The following is a 26,511-nucleotide window of genomic DNA, read 5'->3' as shown; positions in this document are numbered from 1 at the left end:
GGACCTTATGGTGGTAGGGGCCATGTGACGGCACTCAATCAACAAAAACAAGGTGGGCATGGTTACTGTAATGGACAGTGAAGCCAAAGCTGTAATCAGAATAGTCTGATTCATATGGATTTATGGCACTGGCTACGTAGTCATGGTGTCCTTAAGAGTGAAATAGATTGGAAACTGTCTTAGTCTTCTAGTACTGGTATAACAGAAATACCACAAGTGGATGGCTTTAACAAAGAGAAGTTTATTTTCTCACAGTAAAGTAGGCTAAAGTCCAAATTCAGGGTGTAAACTCCAGGGGAAGGTTTTCGCTCTCTTTTGGCCTTCTCATCAATCTTCCCCCTGACTAGGAACGTCTCTGTGCAGGAACCCTGGGTCCGAAGGACATGCTCTGCTCCTGGCACTGCTTTCTTGGTGCTTTCTTACTCTGCTCACTTCTTTCTTTTTTATCTCAAGTGATTGCCTCAAGACACAATCCAATCTGGTAGATTGAGTTCTGCCTCACTAACACAACTGCCACCTATCCTCCCTCATTAACATCTTAGAGGTAGGATTTACAACATATAGGAAAATCACACAATACCAGAAATCACAGCCTAGCCAAATTGATACACATATTTTTTGGGGGACACAATTTAATCCATGACAGAAACCTATTAATATTTACTTGATTTGTAAAAGTGGAAGAATTTTAGGTCAAGAAAACAGCAGTCAAACTTGAATCACCAGACTAGAAAGCCACGCTCCATCAATGAATTCCCAGACTTGAGACAGCTTGCAGACTCATAACCCCTTGAAGGAACGGGAAGCTGGGTCCTCCTGAGGAAGGGCTCCAAAACACTGCCCAAAACAGGAGTCCCAAAACATCACATTGGTCCATAGATCAAAGTGGGTGCATATGGAAATCAGGTTATTAATGGAGTCTTAGCTCATGTCCGTCTCACAGTAAGTTCTGAACCCATCCTGTAGTGATTTTCCCAGTTCCAGAATGCATATTTGGAATAGATATACTCAGCAACTGATGGGACCCCTACATTGGATCCCTGACATGTGGAGTAAGGGCTATTATGGTAGGAAAAGCCAAGCAGAAGCCACTAGAACCGCCCAACCAGAAGCCATTAGAACTGCCTAACCTAGGATAACAGTAATCCAAAAGCAATATCATATCCCTGGAGGAACTGCAGAGATTACTGCCACCATCAAGGACTTGAAGGATGCAGAAGTGCTGATTCTCACCACATCCCCATTCAACTTGCCTATCTGGCCTGTGCAAAAAACAGATGGATCTTGGAGAATGACAGTGGATTATTGAAAACTTAACCAGGTGGTAACTCCAATGGCAGGTGCTGTTCCAGATGTGATTTCACTGACTGAGAAAATTAGTACATCTCCTGGTATCTGGTATGCAGCTATTGATCTGGCTAATGTCTTTTTCTACCTACCTGTTTTGAAGGACCACCAGAAACAGTTTGCCTTCAGCTGGCAAAGTCAGCAATATAATATACCTTCATTGTCCTGTTTTTGGTCCTATCTCAAGGCTGTATCAACTGTCCAGCCCTATGTTGTAATTTAGTCTGTGGGGACCTTGATTGTCTTTCCCTTCCACTGGTTCATTATGTTGATGACTTTATGCTGACTGGATCTAGTAAGGAAGAAGTGTCAATGACTGGACTTACTGGTAAAACATTTGCATGCTAGAGGGTGGGAAATTAATCCTACAAAAATTCAGGTGCCTTCTACCTCAGTGAAATTTCTAGGGGTCCAGTGGTATGCAACATGTGGAGATATTCCTTCTAAAGTGAAGAATAATTTATTGCCTCTGGCTCCTCCCACAACTAAAAAGAAGGCACAACACCTAGTGAGCCTCTTTGGATTTTGGAGGCAGCATTTTCCTCATTTGGGTGTGCTACTCCGGCCTATTTATCAAGTGACTAGAAAAGCTGCTAGTTTTGAATGGGGCCCCAAACAAGAGAAGGCTCTGCAATAGGTTCAGACTTGTGTAAGCTGCTCTGCCACTTTGGCCATATGATCCAGTTGATCCAATGGTGCTTGAAGTATCAGTGGCAGATAGAGATGCTGTTTGGAGTCTTCGGCAGGCCCCTATTCATGAATCACAGCACAGTCCCTTAGGATTTTGGAGCAAAGCCCTTCCACCCTCTGAAGATAACTACTGTCCTTTTAAGAAACAGCTTTTGGCTTGTTACTGGGCCTCAGTAGAGACTGAACACTTAACTATAGGTCACCAAGTCACCATGTGGCCTGAGCTGCCCATCATGAACTGGCTTTTTTCTGATCCACAGAGCCTAAAGTTGGACACGCACAGCTGCATTCCAACATTCAATGGAAGTGGTATATATGAGATTGGGCCCAAGCAGGACCTGAAGGCACAAGTAAGTTGCATAACGAAGTGGACCAAATGCCCATGGTCTCCACTCCTGTCACATTACCATCCATCTCCCAGTCTGCACCTATGGTCTCATGCACCTAGGACCTCATGGAGAGCTCCTTATGATCAGTTGACTGAAGAAAAGAACACTTGTGCCTGGTTTACAGATGGTTCTGAACAATGTAGAAGCACCACTCAAAAGTGGGCAGTGGTAGCACTACAACCACATTCTGGGCCCTCCCTGAAGGGCTGTGGAACCCTCCCAATGGGCAGAACTTCAAGCAGTGCACCTGGTTGTTCACTTTGCTTGGAAGGAGAAATGGCCAGATGTGTGATTGTAAACTGATTCATGGGCGGTGGCCAATGGTTTGAATGGGCCAAAGAAGTGAAGATACTTGTGTCTCATGAATACTCACCAAAGGGTGACCTCAGCAGAGGATTTTAACAATCAAATGGATATGATGACATGCTCTGTGGAAATCAGTCATCCTCTTTCCCCAGCCACTCCTGTCAATGCCCAAAGGGCTCATGAACAAAGTGGCCAGGGTGGCAGGGATGGAGGTTATGCCTGGGCTCAGCAACATGGACTTCCACCCACCAAAGCCACTGCTGAGTGCCCAATCTGCCAGCAGCAGAGACCAACATTGAGCCCCTGATACGGCACCATTCCTCGAGGTGATCAGCCAGCAACCTGGTAGGTTGATTACACTGGACTGCTTCCATCATGGAAAGGGCAGTGTTTTTTCTTACTGGAATAGACAGTTACTCTGGATATGGATTTGCCTTCCCTGGATGCAATGCTTCTGCCAAAACTACCATCCGTGGACTTTAGTGAATGTCTTATCCACTGTCATGGTATCCCACACAGCATCACCTCGGATCAAGGGGCTCACTTCACAGCAACTGAAGTGCAGCAGTGGGCCCGTGAGCATGGAATTCACTAGTCTTACCATGTTCCCAATCATCCTGAAGCAGCTGGCTTGATAAAGTGATGGAATGGCCTTCTAAAGACACAATTGTGGGGCCAACTAGGTGGCAATATCTTGCAGGGTTGGGGCAATGTTCTCCAGGAGGCTGTATATGCTCTAAACCAGCATCCAATATATGGTGCTATTTCTCCTATAGCCAGGATTCATGGGTCCAGGAATGAAGGGTTTGAAATGGGACTTGCACCACTCACTATTGCCCCAATTACCCACTTGCAACATTTTTGTCTTCTGTCCCCACAACCCTACGCTGTGAGGGTCTAGAGGTCTTAGTTCCAAAGGGAGGAATGCTCCTATCTGGAGACACATCACTGATTCCAATAGCTTGAAGTTAGGAATGCCACCTGACCACTTTGGGCTCCTTATGCCTCTGGATCAACAGGCAAAGAAGGGAGTTACCATATTGGTGTTGTGATGGATCTTGATTACTATGAGGAAATTGGATTTATATAACAAATGGAGATAAAGAAGAGTATGTCTGGAAGCAGGTGATCTGTTAGGGCATTTCTTGGTACTGCCATGCCTTGTGACTAAAGTCAATGGATAACTATACCAACCCAATTCTGAAATGACTACTAATTGCCCAGACCCTTCAGGAATGAAGGTTTGGGTCACCCCACCAGATAAAGAACCATGATCAGCTGAGGCGCTGAGGGCAAAATGTATGTGGAATGGGTGGTGGAAGAAGGGAGTTCTAAATACCAGTTTTGACCATGTGACCAGTTGTAGAAATGATTATTGCAATTGTTATGAGTATTTCTGCCTTGTATGTGTGTTTGTTGTATCATTTTAGGCACAAGTATGACTTTATGATTGTCTTTATTCAGAGATTATGTATGGTTTAAGGAGATGTGTGCAGGTGCCAAGTTGACAAAGGGTGGACTGTGATCATTAAGATTGTATATCAACTTGGCTGGGCCATGATTCTCAGTGGCTTGAGAGTTATGTATTTTGGCAGTCGTATGATGATGTGATCACTTCCATGAGATTTGATATAATGTGATCACCTCTGTGATGGGATCTGCTTCAAGTAGCCATTCAGTTGAAAGGGATTTTCCCTGGGAGTGCAGCCTGCATCCAATATAGGTGGACTCTCTGCCAAGGCTCACAGGCTTTTGCTTGCTCTGGATCCTGCAGCTGGCTCCTGTTTATCAGACCTCCACTTCTTGGGACTTGAGCTAGCAACTTACCTACCATAGTACCTTTCAATCTTGGGATTCATTGATCTTCGCAGCCTGTGAGCAAGTGCCCTGTTGTCTGACTTGCAGATCTTGGGTTCCCCAGCTCCTGTGGCTATGTGAATCAGGAGAAGCCTTCAACCTGACCCATGAAGAAGTTCCAGCCTCTACAACCAGGTGAACCCATTTCCTTGGTATAAATCTCTCTTTCTATATATTTATACATTTTACTGGTTTTGCCTCTCTAGAGAACCCAGCCTAAGACAGTGGCCTTGTCAAAATTGAACTGGCCATAAATGTGAAGGATTTATTTCTGTACTCTCAATTCTATTCCATTAATCTATATATCTATCTTTATGCTAGTACACTATACTGTCTTGGCTACTGTAGTTTTGTAGTAAGTTCTGAAATTGGGATGTTTGAGTCTTCCACCTTTGTTCATCTTTTTCAAAATTTTTTGGCTATTTTCGATTCATTCCATGTGTCTTAGGATCAGCTTGTCAGTTTCAGCAAAGAAGCAAGCTGGGATTTTGATAGGCACCGCATTGAATATATAGATCAATTTGGAGAATATTGCCATCTTAACAATATTAAATCTTCCAATCCTTAATCTGGGATGTTTTTCTACTCTTCAGGTTTTTAATTTCTTTCAATGATGCTTTGTAGTTTTCAGTGTACAAGTATTGCGCCTCTTTTGTTAAATTTATTCCTATTTTATTCTTTTTGATGTTACTGTTTTCTTCTTTTTCAGATTGTTCATTGCTAATATGTAGAAATACAATTGAATTTTGTATATTGATATTGTATCCTGCAACCTTGTTGAACTTATTCCTAATACTTTTTTGATTTGTTGCTTTGCCTCTTGTGCCTGCTACAAAATATTCAACAACCCAAGTTAATTAATCATCCTCTTTAATGCTTTGGAACAGTAAAATAACTTTAATTTCATTTTAATAAATATCCCAATTATAACCAAAATTATTTGGAGTAAATTATGCTTTCACATCTAAAACTACTAGCTAAAACTTTGCATCTTCTAGTGCAAAAATAAAACACCTTTACATTTTCTCTAAGATGAAACTGTGTTTTGAAATAATGTTTATTCAACCTTTGCTCTTCTGTAATAGTTGATATGTCAGATCACAACCATGCTGCCTTATTTATCCAGAGCTCTTTTGCTTTTGTCATCAGATTAAAAACCATAAATAATCAACATCTGGTCATTTTTAAAAGTCATGAGTAGCAGCTGTAGGATTTTTGTGCTCCCTAATAGAATGGTATTATGAGTGGGAAGCATGAACGTTTATATGTGGATATACAAAGATGTGGTATACAAAGGAAATCTGCTTGGATTCCATGTCACTCCACCATTGGTTATCCCTTTCATTCACTAGATCAAATGAATTTTTGGGTGATTTTTGGTCAGTTTTCTGACATAACTTTTTTATTTGGGTATTAAGCATATAACATTTTCTTGGTGCTCAGAGACAAACAGAAAAGTCTTACCTTCAAGAAAAAAAAAAGTTCTCAATCCAAAAAACTTCAGCGAATTGGAGAAAGACGCAAAAAGCAAGTTAAAACACTTAACGGAGATTTGACATTTATTGTGCAATTTTATCCCCAACAGAACATGTGGCATTCTAGAGGTATATGAGGTAATAAAATCAATACTCCAATTAGAACACCTGAAATAATTGGCTCTAGTAACAAATGTCTCTTAGAATTAAAAATATTGAATGTTTAAAAAACTCTCATTTTAAGTTCCTAAAAGAAATGTGCCTAACACTTAAAAAACAACTTACTCTTCTATATAAATTATTCACAAAAAATTTTTGCTATTCTATATTACACTATGCATTTGTAGTTTTATTAACATATCCCCAGTGGGTATTAACTCTACACAGTACAAGTAAATAGAAATTATTCATAGAGAATCAACAAGACTCCAACAATAAAAAATATTAGGATCGATGGATTTGTCACAGTTTTTCCACAAGTGTTCATCATAGAAAATAGAGTAAAGGCAAGTTGGCCCCAGTGTTAGGCTGCTACATGAAGTTCCAGAGAGGAAAGACATAAAGGCAGTGCTTGGGCAGGGTTGGGCTAGACTAGAGACCTTGACAGTTTCATGACCCACCTCATGGTCTGGCACGCCCTGTTACCAAGAAGCAAAAGCCAAGCCCCTCCTGGCCTTGGCGTGCTCTTGAGCTTAAGCACAGCCAAAGGAATGTTCAAGAGCCAAAACTACAGAAAAGAATTAACTGAAAGGATAACTGTATTATCCTACAAAATCTTCACAACAGTTTTCACAGTGACATCATAAATTAAAACCTTCTCCTCCAAACCAGACTCATCAAGTCTTAGGGTACCAAGACAACAAATGCGAAAAGTAAATAAGATGTTGGATAACTGACAACCAGTGCCATTTCTAATCTGTGGGAATTCCCAAAGACTATCACGTCACTGAGTTCAAATTGCTGCTTTTATATTGCTGCATTGTGTACTGGGAAACTGTAAGTATGAACAAGTTAGTGTTTTTATTTACTCCCTTCATTAAAACATTTCCTGGTGTTCATCTTAGGATCTTACGTAAGTCAAGCCTTATGCAGAAAACTGGGCAAATCCCAGATGATATATAGTTTATAAACTCCTATGTAAGCATCAACATACTTTGAAAGTGCCCTTTTAACAACACAAATATCAGCTTTACCTCAATGAGATAATAAAGCAAATTCACTCCAAAATGCTGATGGGTTTTGAGAACTATGCTTTTACTACTGGGGAAAACAGAACTAGCCATTCTGCTTATTAAGTCCAAAAATGATCCTCTTATTAGCAGAATGCCTTAGGCAGTTTCCTTATCTGTAAAATGGGGATAATAACAGTATCAGCCTCACAGTGTTGTGAGAATTAAAATGAGAGGATGCATTAAAGTGCTTAGCAAAGAACCTGGCACGTAAGAACTCAATAAATCTTAGCTATAGTTATTGTTGATGCTTTTAGTAGTTTTGAATGGGCCGAAATAGTTTGCCAGTGTGGCCAAGACCCATCTGACCACTTGTACTGGTGCAATTATTCTGAGAATGAGCAGGTTTTCAAATGAGTCTTATTAACAGATGTATCTTCATTGCCGTTTAGGGAATTGTGATTCAGTGAGAATATAGCCCTTGTATTAGCCAGCTGCGGATGGTCAAAGGGGCCCTGGTGGCACAATGGTTAAGTGCTCAGCTGCCAACTAAAAGATTGGTGGGTCAAACCCACCAGTTGCTCCATGGGAGAAACGACTGGGCAATCTGCTCCCATAAAGATTATAGCCTAGGAAATCCTATGGGGAATTTCTACTCTATCATATGGGGTCACTATGAGTTGGAACTGACTCAATGGCACACAACAACACGATAGATGCTTACAAGAAAAATTAATTTGGTCACTGGTTTTGCAAAGATTTGGGAATTCAATGCCTTAAAACAGCCAAACTGATAAAGCTGGTCACTGGATGAGTAAAGTCCAGTCCTTTCAGGGTTTCTTGCAACTGAATACACTGGGGAGGATAAAAGGTCTCTAATGTGTCAGTATATCAGTTACACTTTTGAATTTTACATATTAGAAGGAAACAAGTGATGGGTTATTACTTTTGCACTCACTGTTGTCTGATATCAATTCTTTGCTCTACTCTAAAACCAATAAAAATAAAGAAACCAATGCTATTGGCTGACAGTGCAAGTAACATTGCAGAGGGCCATCAGCTGGATGACATTTTCCTAAAACATTCCAAGTGAAGCAGTTATTTTTATCCAGTACTTACACTACTGAAAGAAGCCATCACTATGTTTACAAAAATACATCATGATACGCACTGCTGTTTCGACACATTTACATTAGAGTTCTGACTCAAGCACTCTATTTGACATGTTTTGCCAAGCAGGTTTGGCAAGTGCTGCCACATTAAACACACACCAGCAAGACTCGCACCATATGTGCAAAATCATTTTCTATTACATTTCTAGAAATTTGTATATAAGAGCTGTTTAAAGTTAACACAGATTTTTACTGTGAAATGACATAGCATGGAATGAGAAAAGTTGCACATTTAAATATCTTTTAAAAATTAAACTAAGTTATCCCAAGAGTGACGATTTTAAATATAACTGAAACCTAAGAAGAAACTAAGGAGGTAGTCCATGGGTATTAGGTTTCGCTTCTAGAGCATATACAGAATGAGACAGAATCTGAATGAGGGCAATGTATGTCTGCTTTTCTGAAAATAGTGCATGTTTCATCTCACGTGACGCTCCATAACGTAAGTACTTCCTGGTACCAGTTGAAGGGAGGAACGAGCCATTAAAGGTGGCAGAAAAAAGTAGCAATAATGAGCCAGACTTGCCAGACTTGGATTATTGTCTAGATTAAAGAGAAACATCTAGTATTCCAAGTTACTGGACTTAAAAAAAAAAAAAAGTATCAATGTCAGTTACCATTAGTTGATAGACTAACAGAATCAAATAATATATTGTAACAACTTATATCTCCTTATAACCCTGATGAAGGAATCCATTGTTAGTGTGTCTATGACTGATGAAGGGATACGAAATGATCCAAACATAAATCACCCACTTGCTCTACAGCTTTGAAACACCTGCACGTATCTCTTAGTTCACCTACCAAAGAAGATGAGAGCAATTTTCTGCAGATGCTCTTATATTATCCTTCGCGTTCCTAGTGAAGCCTCACGGAACACAAATGGTGACAGTAACCTGAGTAAGTCAGTTTGTCTTTCTGGGCCTTGGTTTCCTCATGTGCAAAAGAGATGGCTAACACGTAATACCAACATTTTGGAATTTGAGTGTTGGGAGAGAGAGACCAAGTGTGCCTTTGGACCAACGGTGGTGTGCAACCATGTAGCTTGGGAGGCAGGGCCTACCCCTGCAGCCTTCTTGGGTGGTGGTAATAGTTACAGCTAAAGAGAAGGTTCCTGTCACCCTCCCTCACAGCAGCGGTGTAGGCACTTCATTCTTAATCATGGCAATGTATAAGGCTATGGAGATGTGAGTGCAGGAGGTGCTCTCATCACCCTCACTGACAACCAGCACAACACAGGCCTCAAAGATGTCCCTTAGAATGGGAAGGTAAAATAATCCTCAAGCTTGCAGGAAAACACTAAAGGTTGGAAGATTTTTTTTCAAAGCCCTGTTGCCAATGAGTCGCTTGCAACTCTTAGCAACCTATAGGACAGAGTAGAACTGCCCCATAGGGTTTCCAAGGAGCGGCTGCTGGATTTGAACTACCAACCTTTTGGTTAGGAGCTGAGCTCTTAACTACTGTACCACAAGGGCTCTTTGTTAAAAGCAGTGGTCAAATATTTCTGCCATAGAAAAAAGGACATTACACTAATCTGTAAGAACCACTAAGGCCCCGTGCAAACAAAAAAAAGGTCAGATGAAAAGGCAGATGAGGTGGTGCTTTTCTTCGGGCCAAGAGTTCACGTTGTTAAAGAATCTCATTAGACACTGACTTCTCAGGTTTCTGAAAACTCTTTAAGATAAGAAGTATCTTTCCTCCTTGGATAGCCAAAGTTACTAGTCTTGTGGTTCCCATAAGCAACATCTCATTTGTGTATATCATTTCTTTTACTTCCAAATTTTACCTAATTTGCCCAAAAGAGGATTGAAAAATTAGTTTTCCCTACACCATTTAACAGATCTGACAAATGGCCAGCTCCATAAATATTAAACTTTTCAATGAATGAAAGCTAATAATCATAGCAAAATCTACAGAAGGCTGTTTCTAAGGCTTTGCGTAGAGTAGATGCTAACTAATTGTTGAATGGAAAGGATAATTACTTTTGACAAAAAATGCCAAACAAACAAAAACCTTAGATACTCAGGAACCGTAATTGACCTTCTAAGCAATTTTCAAAGCCCTTAGTCATATCTGTAGAGGACACTTAAGAGCTGCCCGTTTAGTTGTCTCCTCTACAAAAAGTGTAGTAATCTGGACTAATTTGATAAAGGAAGCCTTTCCTGATATCCAAACCTGAAGTTCTCAGGAATTCTATAGCAGTTGTTTCTAAGGAATCGTTCCAAAGACATCACTAATTTTACATATGGAGGTCAACGAATGAAACACGGAGGGAAGTGGCTGGGAGTGGTACAGTGTTAACTTAGCCAAAACTTACAGCTCAGGGTAACACTGGGGGAAAGGAGGCACACACCAGCTGTGATAAAACATTTTCATCAACGACATCGGCACAAACAAAATTCTATGCAAATTCTAAAGATCAACTCAGGACAAAAAGCCCCTCAAATTTCATAGAATTTACAGACAAGCCCATTACATAGTACTCAGAATGGCCTTGAAACTGTGTGTATACAACGCCAGAACATTTGGTCAAGCCAGCGAATACCATTAGTCACACCAGTTGTTTGGTCCTCAGGAAACGAAACAACTGATTGAATTTCTTATTGCTCAACCAATCACTTTGGCATTGTGTCAACAAAGCCTGATTTAAGGCTGTGGAAACCGTGGTCAATGAACCAACACAATCAAGCATTTGAAAGTGGTTTTGGATCTTTGGATGCTTCCTGACTGACATATTGAAAGCTATCACTGTTGATAAACTCCAGAGACCACATAGTGGAACTTTTTGTAAAATAGCTGAGAAAAAAAGTTGACCTCCAATTAATCACAGTCTGTAGATGTTTTGTAGATTTGGTTTCTTTTTTAACAATGTTGTTAGATGCCATCGAGTTGGTTTTGACTCATAGTGATCTCATCAGACAAAGTAAAACTGCCTCATAGGTTTTTCAGGCTTTAATCTTGAAGGGAGCAGATTGCTCCTGCAGAGCCTCTGGGTGGGCTGGAACTGCCGAATTTTCAGTTATCAGCTGAGCACTTAACCACTGTGCCACCAGGGCTCCTAATAATAGGCTTTACCAATATAGAGACAGCATGCCATGTTACTTATCCCATGTCTTAGATGAGAACTATCAATTCGAATTTTTGGAAAACAGAAAAACAACTTATTTGAATTTAAACAAGAGAAAGATTGTTCCCCGTCCCTTAAAATAACTGCATTTTTCTACATTCTCCCATGGATAGGAACACTAACTAACCATTTCTTCCTTGGGGACCAGCTTTGTTCAGAAAGTTGAACTCACTTGAAGATTTCAGACTGGTAACTAGGAGCTCACCTATCTTTCCACCCTCATTGTTTAACTAAGTAATCATTTAAAATAAATTGTAGTTTTCATTTTTTTATTATATTCTAAAAGTCTGTTGTAGGCTCCACAGACTACCCAAACAACCCTAAAATGGATTTCTATTTGGGAATTGTGACAGTAGGTTAAGAGGGTTAAGATTTAGGATGTCTAAAGTTTGACAGAATGACATGCTTTGGACGCTAAGGTGATGTTAACAGGACATTCACAATTAGAACTCTTGAAAGGACCAGCTGCTACAGTGGAAGGATTTTGTCCACTAATCCCCAGATCCATCCTGGGCACTTTTATTGAAGACTTCATCCTGCGAAGCCTGATGATCGATCCCTTCATAAAAGGAGCCGCTGTTGTGCAGGAAAGTCCCCACTGCCCGCCCCTGCCGGGCGTGACCCACAGCGTCGCTGAACACTTTGTTTATTTGCTCCTCCGAGGGCATCCACCAATCGGGGTTGGAGGTACAGTGCATCCTAATGAATTCTGTGGGAACACACGCAACAATAAAAGAGAGAGAGAAACAGCTGGTTTTTGCAGAAGATAACAGGAGAGGCTGCTTATACTTAACCAAAAGCTCTAAAGAAAAGCTTTATGGGAAATCCAACGTAATGCCTTGATGACGTTACTCATTAAGACCATGTAAATGTTCTTCTTAGGTGCAAAGTAAAATGCACGGAAGTGAGGGTGTACTCCCTCTAAGAAACATTTTTTGTTAAAAATGAAAGGTAACTTTGACTTCTAAACTATGGTGTGCACCATGCTTGCTGTAAGTTATGGAGTACATTTCAAAACCCGTGTTTTGAACCCATATTACCTGCTCACAGCTTTAGAATGTTAACTATCTCCAGAAGCAAACAAAATATCATTAGTATGGTATTCTTTAACCAGCTACTAACTTGAAGACCGAGTACAATAAAACCAAAGTCTCGGCGAGTAAGAAGGTGCCTATGCTTTGGTTCAGAAAAGGCTCCCATGTTCTTAAAACGGTGCATAATAGGCTGTGTTCATGTTTCTAGTTGTGGTATCTACATACATACTGACATATATTTTAAAATGAGATTTCCTCTAAATATTTGATTTTATCAGAAAAGCAATTAGCATGCCCGGGAGAGTGAATATATGAAAAGCATAAAGGGTATTTCTAAGTGTGTGTCTGCGTGTGTACGTATGTGTGCCCATGTGAGTGTGTGCATATGTATTATACGTATATATATATCTGACTCCAATGAAACAAACGTGGCCTCCCTCAGAGTGAGCTCAAATTAACCCTTACTCTGTTTTCTCAAGGGGGAAGGGCATATAGATAACTCTGAAGTAGCTGTTTTAATATGAACACTTGCAAACTGAAGCTAGCATTTTGGAAAAAGTTGTAAGTCAAACTGTTTTTGCACAGCTGATTACAACTTCAGGGTGACTCTAACTTACACATCTGTATTTCTCCAGCACTACTCCCTCCACATTTCAATGTTTAACAGTTCTGGTCGTAGGATTTGAATTGTTTGAAAATTTGAAATGCCTGGCCCTATTTACCCTACTAAGAAGCTGACACTTCAAAGCACTTCGGCCAGAAAAAACCCTCATGAAGTGAGCTGTGCACATCTCAGTAGAGTCTGGTTTAACAGAGAAGCAGCATGGGCTTTACTGAGTTTCTTGGCATTCCCTTAAATTTTGTGCCTGAGCCAAGAGCCTCGACTTAGTCCCAGCTCTGGTCACCTTCCTTGGGAAAAGAGCCATGTTTATTCAGCTCTTTGCACTATAAAATTGCCAGGAGTCAGGCAGCTAACCCTGGGGTGCATATCTGGGAAACACTGAAGGATAATTCTCAAATTTAGGTGATGGTCACTATAATAATCCTGTGCAGAAAGGCGATATTCTGGGATCTCTGAGGCTAATCTTTTTAGCCCACTCCCACTTAGTTTCCTTGTGTCTGCATGCTAGTCTCAATTGTCCTCAAATCATCTCCAGCCAGACTATAAACTCCAGAGGATAGGGATTCTGTTTTCTATTTCTCTTATGTCCTCCTCAAGTCCCAGTATGCAGTAAGTATTCAGTAACTGTTTCTTAAGTAACTTAGTTATTAAGTAACTTTCCTATCTCTGTCCAGATTCTCCCACACTCATGAACACAAGAGAACAACGCACTAAAATGCTCAACGAGGGGAAACAAAGGTTAATGAATGAGTGCGAGAGTGTCCGTCCTGCAAAAGTCAGCTGCAACACTGCAATCTGGCCAGAGTGGGCTGCTCTATGACCTGCTCCTCCCATCTCCTCCCTCATATCCACTGTCATGACAAGACTTTCCCTAATATTGTGGCAAGGACTATCAAGAGCTAAATGTAGAGCTCATTCTGTTATACAAATATGAAGCATCTTCACAGGCCCTCCAACAAGATGAAAGATACTTTCTCTTTCCTCTAGGGTCAAAGCACTCTGGGGAGAAGTCACAGCCTGGAATTTGATTCCATTCCCCACAGCGCCCTATTTTCCATCACTGGAGTGTCCAAAGTCTGAGGGCTTCCTTGGCCATTTCCATCCTGCTCACTATAGCAAGGACGTCTACCCTGGGAGTCACCAGGTCTACCAAGCAGGCTGCCGTATCACCTAAATCTTTATGAAAGGAATCACACCTAGTTCACAGGAAGGTCTGAGGAGTTCAGCCTTTGGGATAAACACTTCAATGCTCTAACCAGGTGCCTGCCCCACAACTCAGATAATCACCACTTCTTGTCTACGCATTCTTCACCCCAACAGTGGAAGCTTGTGTGTTGTGGCCACCAAGTTAGAAACCAACTGGAGAATGCAGTCTGTGGTTAGGCAGCCTGAACTGCACCTGCTGATGCTGGGTCCAGCTATGATCTCAGGACAGTGGCACTGGTGCTTTGGGATGTATTTTAATCATTATTTCACTAACTTGCTAGTTAAAATGTAAAATACTTAAGAATTTCCAGAAAGGCATATAGTTGTGAGACTCCTTATCTTAACTTCCTTTTGAGCCTAAAGATAACTTCCTCTTAGTATACGCAGTGAGTATCCTTAGTAAGGTCCCCAAGCTCCCCACTGTCTCTTGGTGAGCCACTCCATCATCTTTGATGATGCTGGTGTTTAAAGGAAACTTATGACTGGTTTGCTAAGACAGACTCTGGAAATTTCCGTCACCCAGTCTCTTTGAGTAAGCGGAATTTTCAGACTGGCCAAAACTGAGTACTCCGGAACACCTATGCTTAGTTAACATTTATTTCTGCTGGTTTTCTCAATGTGGGCCACCTGCACCAGAATAACCTGGGTGCTTGTGAAAAGCAGCAATGTGTGGGTCCCGGGGAATGGGCCCCGGGAACCCAGGCTGCTAACACTACATGCGTATCTTAGACACACAGATGTTTGAGAATCATTGCGGACACCCCAGGAGGGGGTGTAAGAGTAGACAGGGCTTCCTCTCCTTTCTCATAAACAAGGGTGTGTCAGTAATCACGTTTTTCATTTGTGACTTCCTCTCCAGGAAACATTTTGATTCCCGTCCAGAGTAAATCGATATTAAGTCTTGGCAGCCAATAATACAATTGCTATTGAACCAGACAGGTTAATATTTGAGCTTCCTTATATGGGTTTTTCAGGTGTGAATGGTGTTTTTGTTGACATGCTGTTTCTATTTATATTGTTTATTTGCACCTGCTGAATCAATTGGCTATCTCTTCATTCTTCCTCCCCACCCAGTCCGGCCTATCATAGTGAGATTAGCTGCAGAGTAGTCACCTGTCATTACTGATGAAACAGTATTAGCTCAACAGTACTTTTATATAGAAATTTCTTTTTTAACTAATAGAAGAAAGATTGACTGGGCAAGGCATAACATAGGCACTAAGGAAAATGAATTCTAAGCAAATTTAAGAAGTTGGGGGACAAGTATTCTTGAAAAGGTAGCTAGAAGGGAGTGCAGGCTAGAAGAGGAAATGGGATATCCTTTGACCAAACAACATATACCTGTTGCTGTCGAGTCGATTCCAACTCATTGCAACCCTATGGGACAAACCCATAGGGTTTCCAAGGCTGTAAATCTTTACGGAAGTAGACTGCCACATATTCCTCCTGCGGAGCGGCTCGTGGGTTCGAACCACCGACCTTTCGGTTAGCAGCCCAGCGCTTAACCATATATATGTATGTATTTAAATTCCATGTCTACCCTTGCTCTATGCATTCCCCAGTATCCACTTTTGCTGGAGGCTGCCTTCTCTGGTAGCAACGAAAATCTGAATTTAAAGTGTGAAACATGAGGTGCTATGCAACATTTATGTAGCATTAAGTGAGAACACCAAGGCTCAAGCAAACGGAGAGTTTTTAAAGAACTTCTGAATACCAAGAAGATGGGCCACATGAAGCCTATAAGGTCGCAGCAGAAAAAAAACAAAATACAGTAAGGTTGAACACTTGTACGCGGGGAGCCACAGCCCATGCGGTGAAATGAGATCACAGATGGCGACACTGAGCGGAAGGATGCAGTACCTCGGAGGCATGTTACTTTAACTGGATCCAGAGGGCGTCTTTCAGGACCTGTCTCTCCTGACTGCACTGACCTTTTCCTTTTCCCAAGGCCGCATGAGTACTTAAGCTCATCGGTCGTGAAAACAAATCTGATGAGGTATCGAAGGAGCCGTCTCCCATCTTTCTTTGAAGAGTTTACGGCCTCGTCCCACTGTTTGCTTGTTATGTAGACAGGATAGTTGTTCAACAGCTGCTTGCTTCCCTGGAAAAAGCAAAACGTTTTCTCAATACCTACTTAACCAGCCAGCCAGAAGCCAATGCCATCTCCATTTCAAAGGTAAACACGCTTTTTAACCAAGTGGCGATGCTGACAATGAACCAGGTAGTGAAGAGCACAAGTAATTGCTCGCACTCAGAATGGGCACTTTTCAAATTACATTTGCATTTTCTATAACAAGAACCAATGAGGTATAATGAACACCTTTGAAAGAGGAGCTATTTATAACTCGCGTTTTAACAGGTAGGTTAAAATGTGTCAAGATCCAATGACAGGGAACACTATTTAAATATAACCTGTAACTTTCCTTTTCAATCTATTAAAATATGCAAAAATGACTTTGAAGAGTGTGATCAAACAGGACTCTTCATCCTTTGGCTGGCAGTTAAGTACTTTGAGAAATGATGCAGGTGGTCTATTTTTCATAAGGTATTAATCGGGTTTAACACACCTAACACCTGAGAGCCATTGCATTACAGTGAAAAAAAAATTTAAAAACGGGGAACTGTGGAAGCTTGAAAAAAAATTAATAATAATGCAAAACATGTCTCCTCAAATTACAGCTTCCGCAAATGCCACTATGTCAACTCAAACTTTTTCTTACTTTTCACCATCATAATTTATGTCTGCTATAAAATCCCCAGGCTAAATAGCTGCAGTGGGGCTAATTATGGGGATTTCTGTAACATTTAAAAGCCATGTTTAGTCAATTGTACCTACACAACCATTACTTTAGTTCTGGTTGTCCATAAAATTCTACAGTCCAGGACAAATAATTAACCTATGATCTCAGTTTTTATGTACTCCTTCCCCAGTAATTAAGGTGTACAAAATAAAGAAGAGAAACCTCATTCAGTTTTACAACTCTGCAAATTTATTACAGGTTATAAATTTGTCAGTGTTTGGGTCTGATAGGGTTTTATGTCAAAAAATGCTCTTATTAGTTAAGCACTGAGATGGGTAAACGACATAGGAACCAACAGAAAAGAGACAGCCACATTTGGCTACAAAATTATCTTGGAAACTCACTATAGCAGTTATCCTTTCTTAACTAGCAAGTGTGTGACTTAGTTTCCTTTTTAAAGGAGGCAGTTGAAGTGAGTGGTTTGTGCACTAAATTTAGAGCCAGCCTGGATTTGAACCAAATCTTGGTTCTGTGCATTAGTTGTGTTTCTTGAACAAATTACCTCCCCTCCTTCGACCAAAGTTCCCCCACATGTAAAACGGGAAGAACCAGGTTATCATGGGTTTAAGACGTGAATATTTGGAAGCATAAGCCAACCTTGGCTCTGTGTACAACAGATGACCCTGCGTACAAGAGGTGATCAAAAGATGACCAGGAACAAGTCCCTGGGTGGTGCAAAAGGTTAAGTGCTTGGCTACTACTAGCCAAAAGACTGGTGATTTGAACCCACCCAGAGATGCCTTGGAAGACAGGCTTGGTGATCTGCTTCTGAAAGGTCACATCCTTGAAAACCCTATAGAACTCAATTCTACTCTGCACACATTAGGGTTGCCATGAGTTGGAATGGACTGAATGGCAACTAACAACATCAACAACATTCACTGCTATATTCCCAGAGCTTAGAACAGTGCCTGGCACATGCTATATGCTTTTAATTAAAAAAAAAAAAAAGCAGAAGCCCACAGGTTCCAAAGGTTCCCTTGGCCCAGGTTGCTGTTTCATGGCAGGAGGTAGAGATGATGAAGGCATGAACTGAGTCTGTGGCAGTGCAGACCGAGAGGCAGGGATGAAAGATGTAGAATCAATGGGTGCCGGGCAACCAATTCAAGGAGCAAAGGTCAGTGAGATGTCAGTCAAGATAGGGAATACAGGGCTGGGGCTGGGAGGAGGAGGGAGGCAGCAGGAAGGTAATTCTATTACTTCCCATGCACAGCCTGGAAGGGTTACAAGGGTTCTGACTGGTTGACGCCTCGACCCTCAGGGCAGCCAGGCAGGGCCTGGGGCAGATGGAATCCCCAGGCAAGTTGTCTTAGCAGCCTTGTCAATATCTAAATGTGTCAGGATGAGAAAAATGTCTGGGAAGCTCTACTGGTTAGATAACAGTAGTCTCTGTTTTTAAGAAGTAAAAACTAAATGGAGCAGTGACACGCCCCTTAAAACCACTAATTGCGTCAAAAATAAATTTTTGTACAAGAACCTTAATAACTGCCACCATTTACTGAGCTACTTATTACCAGCCTGAAGCGCCAGCCCCGAGCATTTTGTATCCATGGCCTCATTTCTCCTCATAGGCAATGTAATTACAGCGCTGGACCCTGGGTTAGGGCCCGGGCAGGTGACTTAACTCTTCTAAACTTCGGGTCCTTTCTGTAAAAATAGGGATAATCATCTCAGCTTGCAGGTTTGGGGTGCGGGGCCCATCAGTCTCCCCATCAGAAGATAAGCACATGAGGGCTGGGATTTTTATCTGCTTTATTCCATGACGTACTCGCAGTGCCAAGACCAGCGTCTGACACAAATTGAAAGAAATACTGCCGGGCTCTGTGCCATCCCCACGATTGCTTGCAGACTGGACCATTGTGATCCACAGGGTTTTTTCACTGACTGATTTTCAAAAGTAGATGGTCACGCCTTTCTTCCTAGTCCTTCTTAGTCTGGTAACTCCCCTGAAACCTGTTCAGCATCATAGCAACATGCAAGACTCCACTGACAGACAGGTGATGGCTGCACAGGAGGTGGACTGGCTGGGGATCAAACCTTGATCTACTGCATGGAAGGTGAGAATTCTACCACCAAACCACCAGTGCCTCCTCAACTGACACACAGCCAGTGTGATAAACATTTGCTGAAAGACTAATATGGTACAGTACTTGCCACTGTGGCTGCCACAGAATAGCCAGCTTTCAACAAAGCTGGCTATAATTAAGAGTTCTTATTTATTTTTTAACACTGGGGCTGGGACATCTGAAGAGCTTCTTGAAAACATTAATTGGTGAAGTTGAACTTCCTTGCCTTGAAGAACTTTAAGGAGAGCAACACTGACAAGTGGCCATTAAAAGGGCTTTTCTGCCAAGGCTAGGGGAGGGGGAATGAAGAGTTATTACTTAATGGGTAGAGTTTCTGTATGGGACAATGGAAAAATTTTGGAAATAGCGGTGCATGTAATTAATGTAATTAATGCCACTGAATTGTACACTTAGAAATGGTTTTAAATGGTAAATTTTTATGTTATATATATTTTACCACAATAATTTTTTTTTTTCTTTTAATATGGGCTTCTGGCGACAGAGGACTTCCACTATCCTTAATTTAAAACCATCCTCTTAGGTGTGATCCCTTTAAGTACAGAAGGAGCTCTACTCTGCACACATGGGCTCGCCATGAGTCAGAATTGGCTTGATAGCAACTACCAACAACAACAAAGTACCTACCCAGGCACACTTGTCCCCCTTAGAAAAGAAGACTGTGAGCTGTTTTTAAAACATTTATTTAATGTTGAATAGTTTCTAAAACTGCTTTCCTTCAGGTGTATGAGCTTACCTGGCAAGGGAGGATCGTCCATTTTGTGAAGGAAGTTAAATCCTTTCCTAAGGTCTCATAATCAAAGGGGCAGAGCTGGGGAACCCTGTCCCCAAGTTCAGGGTTCAGCCCAGGACACTGTGCTGTTTCCCTAAAATCAGAATTGAGTTTATTTCTAGACGGGAGGTATTGTAATTAGGGAGCTGACAATCCAAGGCAGGAGATTTCTCAAATGCTTAAAAATACCCACTCATACACTGAAGAGCTCAACAGCTCTCATAATATGGGGCTATACCATTTGGATGTAATTTTCTCCAAGAAAAAGGAAAACAAAGAGAAAAAGCAATTTACAGCCCAAAATACAACTCAAAATGCTCTGAGTTATGGATGAGAGTTAGAATCCTGTTTTAGCATAGTTAACAGAAATAAAACGTGATAAATAATAAAAATGAGAAAATGCCTGAAGTGACAATAAAAGTAGTATAGCAATAATGGTGATGATGGGTAATAAGAGTGCTTCCCAGAGGAAATACAGGTATTTCCTTTGTTTTTATAGAATTCTGATTGTATATTCTCTTCAATTAGCCACCAACACTTATCAAACTCTGACCTACTAGTGAGTCAATTTGAAAAATAACATGATGAAAAAAGCTCAACGTCTTCAGACTCACAAAGAAATGGAAGAGACACGTGTGCATTAACTATAAAGTAGCCCAGATTGTCCTGAATTAGACTCATGAGTAATGTGCCAAATGAGCACAAAGCACAGGGAGCAGCAATCAGGGGTAGCTTCTTGAAGGAAGTGGGCTTTTCAGTAGTGGTTTTTGTATGACAGATATGTCAAATTAAGTAACTTTTCTTCTAGAGAGCAATCAATGAATTTTGAGCATGTGACATTTAGTTTGGATACTTATTTTAGAAAAGTAACTTTCCAATGTGGATGATGGATAAGAAAGGATCTGCAGTGGTCCAGGTGAAAAGTGATGAGTGTGAACTAAAACAATGCAACATGGCTGTAGCATAGTTGGATGCTGGGGATGAAGAAGAGGAAATAGCGAATCTCAGAAGTCTTTACCTGAGGTGACTGGGGGCTTTATTATAGAGATGCTGCCTTTATTAAAAAGAAAACAGAAGTGATAAGAGTGGGTATTCAGAGTAGGTACAGTGAGGTTGAGAGGTGTGTGGCATTCCACTCTTGGACAGGCAGCTGGACAAATAGGTCTGGAGTTAAGTAATGAGGATTGGTGCTCCAGATACATGCATGCTGTTAGTTGTCAAGTCACCTCTGACTCTTGGTGACCTCGTGTGTAACAGAACAAAACGTTGCCTGGTCCTGCACCATCTTCACGATTGTTGGTATACAAGAGACGGTTGTTGTGGTCACTATGTATTTTGAGCACCTTCCAGTCTAGGGGACTCATCTTCCAGCACTATATCGGACAATATTCTGTTGTGGTCCATAGGGTATTCATTGGCTAATTTTTGGCAGTCAACCATCAGCCCTTTCTTCCTACTCTGGAAGATTTGTGGAGCCTGTCCAGCACGTATTTGAAATAGGTGACCCTGCTGGTATGTGAAATACCAGTGGTCTAGCTTCCAGTATCAGAAACACGCATGCCACCATAGTATGACAAACTGACAGACAGGATTGGTGTTTTAGATACATATTTAAAAACCAAAACCAAACCCACTGCCATCAAGTCAATTCTGACTCATAATGACCCCATAGAACAGAGTAGAACTGCCCCATAGGCTGGTTTCCAAGGAGTGGTTGGTGAATTCGAACTGCTGACCTTTTGGTGAGCAGCCTGAGCTCTTAATCATGGCGCCACTGGGGCTCCAGATATATATGTGCTGCTGTTGTTGTTAGGTGCTGTCGAGTCAGTTCTACTCATAGCGACACACACAGAACAAAACACGACCTGGTCCTGCGCCATCCTCACGATTGTTATTATGCCTGAGCCCATCACTGAAGTCACTGTGTCAACTCATCTTGTCAAAGGTCTTCTTCTTTGCTGACCCTCTGCTTTACCAAGCATGATGTCCTTCTCCAGGGACTGATACCTCCTGATAATGTATTCAAAGTATGTGAGATGCAGTCTCGCCATCCTTGCTTCCAAGAAGCATTCTGGTTGTACTTCTTCCAAGATGGATTTGTTTGTTCTTTTGGCAGTCCATGGTATATCCAGTATGCTTTGCCAACACCACAATTCAAAGGCCTCAATTCTTCGCTCTTCCTTATTCATCGTCCACCTTTTGCATGCATATGAGGCAAATGAAAACACCATGGCTTGGGTCAAGCACACCTTAGTCTTCAAGGTGACAGCTTTGCTTTTCAGCCCTTTAAAGAGATCTTTTGCAGCAGATTTGCCTAATGCCATGTATCTTTTGATTTCTTGGCTGCTGCTTCCATGGGTGTTGATTGTGGGTCCAAGTAAAATGAAATCCTTGACAACTTCAATCTTTTTTCTGTTTATCATGATGTTGCATATTGGTCCAGTTGTGAGGATTTTTGTTTTCTTTATGTTGAGGTGTAATGCATGCTGAAGGGTGTGGTCTTTGATCTTCATCAATAAGTACTTCAAGTCCTCTTCACTTTAAGCAAGCAAGGTTGTGTCATCTGCATAATGCAGGTTGTTAATAAGTCTTCCTCCAATCCTGATACCCTGTTCTTCTTCGTATAGTCCAGCTTCTCGGAATATTTGCTCAGCATACAGATTGAGTAAGTATGGTGAAAGGATACAACCCTGATGCACACCTTTCCTGACTTTAAACCAATCAGTATCCCCTTGTTCTGTTCGAATGACTGCCTCTTGATCTTTGTACAGGTTCCTCATGAACACAAGTGTTCTGGAATTCCCATTCTTTACAATGTTATCCACAGTTTGTTATGATCCACACAGTTGAATGCCTTGCATAGTCAATAAAACACAGCTAAACATCCTTCTGGAATTCTCTGCTTTCAGCCAGGATCCACCTGACATGAGCAATGATATCCTTGGTTCCACGTCCTCTTCTGAATCCGGCTTGAAGTTCTGGCAGTTCCCTGTTGATGTACTGCTGCAGCTGCTTTTGAATGATCTTCAACAAAATTTTACTTGCTTGTAATATTAATGATATTTTTTGATAATTTCTGCACTTGGTTGGATTGCCTTTCTTGGGAACAGGCATAAATATAGATCTCTTCCAGTCGATTGGCTAGGTCTTCCAAATTTCTTCGCATAGATGAATGAGCACTTCCAGAGCTGCATCTGATTTGCTGAAACATCTTAATTGGTATTCCATCAATTCCTGGAGCCTTGTTTTTCACCAGTGCCTTTAGTGCTACCTCCTGAAACAGTTGAATGTCGCTATGTCATAGTAATACTTTACTTTGTCTTCTCAAACTGCCCTTTGAAACCTTCTGTTCAGCTCTTTTACTTCATCATTTCTTCCATTTGCTTTAGCTACATGACATTCAAGAGCAGGTTTCAGAGTCTTTTTTGACATTGATTTTGGTCTTTCTTTCTTTCCTGTCTTTTTAATGACTTCTTGCTTTCTTCATGTATGATGTCCTTGATGTCATTCCACAACTTGTCTGGTCTTTGACCATTAGTGTTCATCCTATTCTTCGGATTGTCTCTAAATTCAGGTGGGATATACTCAAGGTCGTACTTTGACTCTCGTGGACTTGTTCTAATTTTCTTCAGTTTCAACTTGAAATTGCATAGGAGCAATTGATGGTCTGTACCACAGTCAGCCCCTGGCCTTGTTCTGACTGATGATATTGAGCTTTTCCATCAGGTCTTTCTACAGACGTAGTCGATTTGATTCCTGTGTATTCTATCTGGAGGGGTCCACATGTATAGTTGCCATTTATGTTGTTGAAAAAAGGTATTTGCAGTGAAGAAGTTGTTGGTCTTGCAAAGTTCTATCATACAATCTCTGGCACCATTTCTATCACCAAGGCCGTATTTTCCAACTATAGATCCTTCTTTCTTTTGAACTTTTGCATTCCAATCACCAATAATTATCAATGCATCCTGATTGCATGTTCGATCAATTTCAAACTGCAGAATTTGGTAAAAATCTTCAATTTTTTCATCTTTGGCCTTAGTGGTTGGTGCATAAATTTGAATAATAGTCGTATTTACTAATCTTCCTTGTGGGCGTATGGTTATCATCCTATCACTTACAGCACTGTACTTCAGGATAGATCTTGAAATGTTCTTTTTGACAGTGAATGCAACATTGTTCCTCTCCAAGCTGTCATTCCTAACGTAGTAGACCATATGATTGTTTGATTCAAAGTGGCCAGTATCAGTCAATTTCAGCTCACTAATGCCCAGGAATAAAGCCCTGGTGGCACAGTGGTCAAGAGCTTCGCTGCTAAGCAAAAGGTGGGCAGTTTGAATCCACCAGCCACTCCTTGGAAACCCTATAGGGCAGTTCTTCTCTGTCCTATAGGGTCATTATGAGTCAGAATTGGCTAGACGGCAACAGGTTTGGCTGAAGCCCTCATGGCACAGTGGTTAAGAGCTATGGCTATCAACCAAAAGGTCAGCAATCTGAATCCACCAGCCACTCTTTGGAAATTCTATGGGGCAGTACTACTCTGACCTGTAGAGTTGCTATGAGTCAGAATCGACTCCACAGCAATGGGTTTAATGCCTAGGATACTGATGTTTATTCGTTTCACTTCATTTTTGACGATTTCCAATTTTCCTAGATTCATACTTCGTACATTCCATGTTTCAATTACAAATGGATGTTTGCAACTGTTTCTTCTCATTTTGAGTCATGCCACATCAGCAAACAAAGGTCCCAAAAGCTTGACTCCATCCATATCATTAAAGTCAACTCTACTTTAAGGAGGCAGCTCTTCCCCAGTCATATTTTGAGTGCCTTCCAACCTGAGGGGCTTACCTTCTGGCATTGTATCAGACAATGTTCTGCTGCTATTCATAAGATTTTCACTGGCTGATTCTTTTCAGAAGTAGACCCCTGGGCCCTTCTTCATAGTCTTAATCTGGAAGGTCAGGTGAAACCTATCCACCATAGGTGACCCCCCCGGTATCTGCATATCAGTGGCATAACTTCCAACATCACAGCAACATACAAGTCCCCACAATACGACAAACTGACAGATCTGTGGGGGAGAGATACATACATAGGATGTGTTAATGTACATGTAGAGTTGACATTATGAGAGGGAACATAACTGTCCAGAGAAAGAGAGTAGAGAGCAAGAGAAGATGAAAAATCAAATGCTAGAGAGCAGTGGATGAAAAACTCATGAAAGCATAATAAGAAAAGGGCAGGGAAACTAGAGAGAGTACTGATACTAAGGCCAAGGGAAGTCAGAGAATGTGGAAGGAGGGGTGGGAGTGTAAGCGTGATGAGGGCTGGAAAAGGGGCCCCTGGATGGAATGATCTGGGAAGCTACCAGTGGTTCTTGCAGAGCATTCTAGAGAGTAGTGGAAGTGGAGCCAGATTACAGGGGGTAGAAGAGCAAAAGGAAACTAAGGGAGTGGCGATAACGAATATAGACCAGCATGGCCGGATTAAGGCATATGAGAGCACTAAACACTGATAATCTGTGATGCCCCTCCTCTGCCTACTCACACATTGAAACAGGATATGTGAGTTATATATACATGTATATAAATGTGTGTGTGTGCGTGTCTTAGCTATCCATGATGTAACTTCTTTTTAAATGAGTCTATAAGTGACTGAACGCAAATATGGCATATCCCATTTTAGCCATATTAAATGAGATAAACAGGATCATAAAATTTTTAGTGGGTGTGGGATACTAAGATTTTTACCATATACCACATTTTCTACAAAAAGAGTATTCTACATATTCTACACCAAAGAAAACGAGTTAGTGAACTTAGTTGTTTCAACAATCAAATTCTGTTGATTTCCCACAACAGAAAATTGACTTTCGCCAATTTTGCTTTAAACTGCTCATACTTCAATTTTGATGCTTGTTTTGTAATAAATGCTATAATTATAAATGAAAAGATGTCATAAAAGAAAAGTTAACGTGTCCTGTTTGCTTGGCACCTATGGGTCTTTGCTTTGGACAACTGGTGCCCATTTTGTTGATGCCCTAAGCATGTACTTATCTTGCTTATTAGGTAATCTGTCCCAGTACACCAGCCTTTCAAATGTTTAATCAGTGAAAAACGAGGTAACCATTCAGCAAGCATGACTTGAGTGCCTTCTGTGGAACCGACACTGGGAATTTTAAAGGGGATGACATCTGGGTCCAGCCCTCGAAGACCAAGATGTGTTGTGGGGCAGAATGGAAAGTGCTCTGACAGAGGATGCTATGCGAGAACTCTGTGATGGAAGGAGAAAGAAAGGACAAAGTTTGGAGGGGAAGGACAGGAGCAAAAAAAGTCCTATTTTTAGGATGGAGGGACTGGAATGTGTTTGGTACTAGTGGGAAGGCAGAAATCTATACAAGAAACAAGGAATAATTGATGGCACAAAGTCCTATGAGAGGAAGGGCAGAGCTCGCTGGGCA

At 41.2% G+C, this 26,511-nt stretch overlaps 1 protein-coding gene across 1 annotated transcript in view; it reads right to left on the bottom strand.

Annotated features, from left to right (window-relative positions):
• Positions 1 to 11,950: 11,950 nt before the first annotated feature.
• BEND4 (BEN domain containing 4) overlaps positions 11,951 to 26,511 on the bottom strand; it is a 39,533-nt gene continuing 24,972 nt past the window's right edge. The window contains exons 4-5 of the mRNA XM_049886328.1: positions 16,255 to 16,495; positions 11,951 to 12,241 (exon numbers count right to left, since the gene is read on the bottom strand). Coding sequence (XP_049742285.1) covers positions 12,024 to 12,241; positions 16,255 to 16,495 — 459 coding nt within the window. The 3' untranslated portion in view covers positions 11,951 to 12,023. The remainder of the gene's footprint in view (positions 12,242 to 16,254; positions 16,496 to 26,511) is intronic.

This window comes from Elephas maximus, chromosome 5 (genome assembly GCF_024166365.1).
Source record: "Elephas maximus indicus isolate mEleMax1 chromosome 5, mEleMax1 primary haplotype, whole genome shotgun sequence".
Classification (NCBI taxonomy): Eukaryota; Metazoa; Chordata; class Mammalia; order Proboscidea; family Elephantidae; genus Elephas; species Elephas maximus.
The sequence above is the reverse complement of the archived record's forward strand: the minus strand, read 5'-3'. Positions and strand labels throughout refer to the sequence as shown.